At 45.7% G+C, this 5,603-nt stretch overlaps 1 protein-coding gene across 1 annotated transcript in view; it reads left to right on the top strand.

Moving 5' to 3' along the window:
• Positions 1-5,603, top strand: part of ACO2 (aconitase 2, mitochondrial) — a 68,467-nt gene that overhangs the window by 36,942 nt on the left and 25,922 nt on the right. Inside the window, exon 2 of the mRNA XM_006866870.1 lies at positions 3,056-3,192. Within this exon, the coding sequence (XP_006866932.1) occupies positions 3,056-3,192 (137 nt within the window). The remainder of the gene's footprint in view (positions 1-3,055; positions 3,193-5,603) is intronic.

The raw sequence follows: 5,603 nt of genomic DNA, 5'->3' as shown, positions 1-5,603 counted from the left end.
ACAGAACTTCCTTTAGGATGTTTTTCATAGCAGGGTTGGCTTTGGCAAAATCCCTTAGCTTCTGTTTATCCTGGAATGTTTTGATTACACCATTGTATTTGATTGACAGCTTTGCTGGGTAGAGGATTCTTGGTTGGCAGTTTTTTGTTTTTTTTTTCATATATGTCTCCCCATTGCTTTCTTGCCTGCATGGTTTCTGTTGAGAAATCCAAACTTAATCTGATTTGCTTGCCTTTGTTTGTTACACTTTCCTTTTCCCTAGCTGCTTTCAGGATTCTGTCCTTATCTTTGATTTTGGAGATCTTGATTATGATACGCCTTGGTGATTGTCTTTTAGGGTCTGTCTATCCTGGGGTTTGTTGAGCTTCTTGAATGTTTATCTTTTTCCTTTTCAGGATGTTAGGGAAATTTTCTTCCAGAAGCCCTTCAACTATCTCCTCCGTGGGCTTGTGTGATTCTTTCTGTTCCAGAATGCCGATAATTCTTACGTTATTCCTCTTCATGTTGTCCAACATGAATCTTAGGACTTCAGATTTTTTTATCCTTTTTCTGCTTGGTCTTCTACCTAAGTAGTTTTGAGAGATTTATCTTCTAGCTCACTAGTTCTGGCTTCAATCTCTTCAGTTCTACTCCTTTGCCCTTTCAGTGTACTGTCCATTTCTGATACTCTATTATTAATTGTTTGGACCTCTTTCTGTAGGTTTTGAATTGTTTCCAATGTTGTTTCTATCCTATTTGATTGTTCCTGTAGTGCTCTCCTGACTTCTTCCTTATTTTTCTCAATTCCATTGTATAGTGTTTTGATACAGTTTATAGTCATTTTTCTGAATACCTTCTCAGGCGTTTCCAAAGCCAGTATGGAGTGTAGGTCTACTTCTAGCTCATTTGCCTCAGTCACTTTATCTCATTTCAGGACATGTGCTAATATGGTCATCTGCTTCCATTTTTGGGGCATATTCAGACATTATCTGTGGCCTTAATACTTAGATGGATGTGTATTTTGGTATTTTTTATGCTTTCTGATTGCCTCCAGGTAGATGTGATCAGGAGATGGGCTTCCCTATTCATTCTTCTTCCTGAGAAATTTCAAGATGCTACTGTTAGTTGTTATGATGTATGTAACTCAGGATTTGATTTTTGGCTTTTTTCCTAGTTATAAAAGTTCAGGACTGGCTGTGACTATTTTACGCTGCCATTTAGTTTTAAGTGGGAACTGTACCTTTAAATTTCAAGGAGATTTGTGTGCATGCATAGTAGACCCCTCCAGGGGTGGGGGTGGGGTGTCCACTCGCTCAGACATCCCCTCTAGTCACCTGAATGGAGGTGCGCAGACAGCCAGAGAACAATAAACAGATACCCAAAAAAAAGATTGTCCACATCTTTATCTCTGCGGTTCTGTCAGGTGTTTGTGGCTGCTCTGATCCTTTCCTCGCTTGGTCTCAGCCAAGATGGCAGCTCCAGGAGCAGCTGAGCATCTTGAGTTAGAAAGCAATAGATTTCTTGCTTCTGCTACAAATTCCCCTAGCTGTAAGCCTTCCCACCTTCAAAATATTCCTTTATATGTGGTTCAGAGTTCTGGGACCATCCCCTGAGCCTCCTTGGTCCAGTATTCTGTGTTGTTGCTGTTGGAGCTCCTCACTGCACTGCCACCCAATCCACCATCCATATGCCTACAAAGAGTCCTGATGTTGTGCTGTAGGATAAACTCTGGACTGCCAGCCATAAGGTCAGTGGTTCAGACCCATCAGCTGCTCCTCAGAAACAGTGTACAGGGTCAGGTCACTATGAGTCAGAACCAACTTGACGGCTCTTAACAACAAGGAAGAGCAATTAATACCACTATTGTTCAAATTTAAGGAGCTCTGGTAGCGTAGTGGTTACGAATTGGGCTGCGAGCTGCAAGATCAGCAGTTCGAAACTACCAGCGGTTCTGCAGGAGAAAGATGAGGCGGTCTGCTCCCGTAAAGATTTATAGCCTCAGAAACCTGTGTAGGGTCTCTATGAGATGGAACTGACTCCACGGCACATAACAACAACAACAACAATTGTTCAAATTTACACACCAACCACTAAAGCCAGTGATGATGAAACTGAAGAATTTTAACAACTTCTTCAGTCTGAAATTGATCAAACATGCAATCAGGCTGCATTGATCATTACTTTTGGGACAGAGAGGAAGACCCCCAACAAGATGGCCTGGCTTAGTGACAGCAGCACTTAGCTTAGACATAGTAGTGACGGTGAGGGAGGCGTGGGACCGGGCGGGCAGCATTTCCTTCCATCTGTTGTGAGTCGGAATCGACTTGATAGCACCTAACAACAACAACAACATTGGATTTCTGGGGAGTGACTGGTGGATTTGAACTGCCAAACTTGCGGTTAGAAGGCTAGTGCTTACCCTACAGTGTCATACCAGTACCCTATATATGCACTGTTGTTAAGTGCTTTGGAGTCAATTCCAACTCATAGTGACCCTGTTTAGGGTTTACAAAGGAGCAGGTGGTAGGTTTGAACTACCAATGTTTAGATTAGTAGTCCAATGCTTATCCTGCAGCACCACACCAGTACTCTGCATAGCCACTGTTGTTGTTAAGTGATGTTGATTTGGTACCTACTCAGCGACCCTGTATAGGCCTTCCGAGGAGCGGCTAGTGAGCTTGAGCTGCCAACCTTGTGGTTCAAACTGACTTTGCAGTCCAGCACCTTACCCCACAGTGCCCCACCAGGACTCCTGCCTACTCACTGAGCTGATTATTTCCCATAACTCTCTGAGTCTGGGGGATTTGCTTAGGTGGCTACCCTTACAAGGTAGAAGTTGACTTTGATCTTAGCAATTCTGACCATAAGTCCCTTGTACTTTTCTCCTATCCCAGGCTGTGTTCCTGATGACTGCTGTATCAATCCTGTGCTTCCTTCCAATGAGGAAGCTGAGGCTGTAGGCACTGACTCGCTCTTGATACTTGCATACCTTGCTTTTCTCACCACACTGAGCTATTCTTAGGGACAGGTTGCACTGATACTCCGTTGACAGTTGCTGTTGTCCTTCTTCTTGCAGAAAGCCCTGGGTGTTCGACAGTACCATGTGGCCTCAGTCCTGTGCCAACGGGCCAAGGTGGCCATGAGCCACTTTGAGCCCAATGAATACATCCGCTATGACCAGCTAGAGAAGAATATTAACATTGTTCGCAAACGGTAAGGCTGCAGGTGGGAGCTTGTGAGCGCTGGAGGGGGTTCTGCTGTTCCCACCCTTCTAGAGGCTGGCAGCCTGGAAAGTGGTAGTGACCAGACACTCCAGCTCAGTGTGGAACTCTGACCTCTCTGCCCTTCAAGAAGGAAGCCCAAGAATGTGGGCCAGAGGAAGGTCTCCAGTGCTCTGTGGTGCTGTGGCCTGAGCCTCCAAACCACCTTTCTAGGACAGGCTGCTGAGCTGAGCTGAGCTGAGCTGAGCCTGGGCCAGCTCTGAGGGCGCCGGCAGGCCCAGTGGCTGCAGAAGTAGTCACATTTCCTCCTCAGTGCATAGACACAGAGGAGAGGGCAGACCTGAGGTCTGAGAGGAAACTGAGCTTAGATCAGAGCCTGTCACTTTCCTCACTTGTTAAAATGACAGTCCTCTTTGCCCTGCTGTCCTCTCATTCACTCAACAAACACTCAGGGAGCATCTCTTGAGGGCCAGGTCCCAGGCTAAATGCTGGCACTAGAAGGATGGATAAAGTTTTACGGGTCAATAGGGCTTGACAGGCAGGGAGTACACACTAGTTTGTCCTGCTCCTAGAGCTTGAACGACTGTAGACAAGGCCGTGCAGAAAGCTATTAGTATGACTGTGCTCTTCCACCTGAGAGACAGGCAGGTGGAGAAGCAACTTGCCCAAAGCCTCTCCAGTGAAGGAGTAGGGGGACCTGGGCGCTAGACACTGTCCAGTCCCCCGAGGTGTCTTTAGTTCTCCTTTCTTGTATCGTCACTTCACTTTCCCCTCCCCCCCTTTTTTAAAAGTAACTTTATTAAGTTATAATTACTACACCATAAAAATTTACCCGTTTAAAGTGTACAAGTCAATCATTTTTATTTTATTCACAAAACTGTGCAAGCATCACTACCATCAACTGTGGAACATTTTTATGACACCAAAAAGGAACTCTAGACCCATTAGAAGTCACTCCCTGTTTCCACCGGTGCTCCCAGCCTTAGATCACCCACCACGAGTCTACTTTTCACTTCAGTTGTCAGGGTCCCCTTGTTCCCATCAGCCTCCCTCTCGCAGGTTGTGGTTACAATCTCTTCCTGTCCGTTTTGGAGATCAGGAGATCAGACTAGAATGTCAGGTTGAGGAAATCCCCCATGTAAGGTCATTTGTCTACTGTTTGGGTGCTCCCAGTGTCTGTACTGGTAATCTCGTGGTTTTCATCTAGGTTGCTGGGAAACTTTAAATACTAATAGCTGTGCTCCTGGAGGGCGGCGGTTAAATGATGTGCAAGAACTGCGCACACCTGGTGGAGGTGTTAAATGAAACCCAGACCACAGAGCGGTTGGGTGAGAGGTGTCTGGAGACCAGGTCGATGGGGAGACGCTGCCTAGCGGGAAGAGACTGCAGGGGCCAGGCTGTCCAACTTACCCCAGACACAAGAGCGCCGTCCTAGCCTAACCGTTGGATCCTGGCTTTGAGGTAGGGTCGACCAACTTAGAGACCCACAAGCCCAGCCCAAAGCGGCTCACTACAACCCAGTTGCCCCTGCTGCACTTCCGCCTCTTGATTGACATCCAAGGATGGAAAATCCCGCCTTTGAGCCGGACTTAAGGGCTCTAGCACCAGGAGATTCCTATTTAACAGCAACCACACAACCGCCACTCGTTTGTCTGTTGTGCTGTGGTGGTTTGAATTGCTGTGATTCTGAGGGCTATGCCACCGGTATTTTGAATAACCAGCAGGGTCACCCATGGTAGACAGGTTTCAGATGAGCTTCCAAACAAAGACAGACTAGGTAGAAAGAGTGACAAATTACTTCCGAATCTCTAGTCACTGAAAACTCTATGAATAGCAGAGAAACACTGTCAGATACAGGACCGGAAGGTGGGAAGGCACTCAGAATGCGACTGGGGAAAAAAATGCCTCCTCAAAGTAGAGTTGACCAAGATGACCATGATGACGTGAATAGAGTTAAGCTCAGGGGAGAAATGCTCACAGAACCTTCATTTGCTAATGGGCTACAAATCAAACTGAAGAGAAACAGCTGTAAACATCCATTGAAAATCGGAACATGGAATGTATGAAGTATGAATCTGGGAAAATTGGAAGTTGTCGAAAATGTAATGGAACGCATCAACAGCTATATCTTAGGCATTAGTGAGCTGAAATGGATTGGTATTGGCCATTTTGAATCTGACAACCACATGGTTTGCTATGCAGGGAATGACAAATTAAAGAGGAATGGTGTTACGTTCATTGTCAAAAAGAACATATCCAGATCAGTCATGAGGTACAATGCTGTAAGTGATAGGATAATGTCCATGAGCCTACAGGGAAGCCCAGTTAATACCACTATTATTCAAATTTATGCACCAACCATTAAAGCCAGTGAAGATGAACTAGAAGAATTCTACCAACTTC

Source organism: Chrysochloris asiatica, unplaced genomic scaffold, assembly GCF_000296735.1.
Source record: "Chrysochloris asiatica unplaced genomic scaffold, ChrAsi1.0 scaffold00097, whole genome shotgun sequence".
NCBI lineage: Eukaryota > Metazoa > Chordata > Mammalia > Afrosoricida > Chrysochloridae > Chrysochloris > Chrysochloris asiatica.
This window is presented reverse-complemented; position numbering and strand designations above follow the sequence as displayed.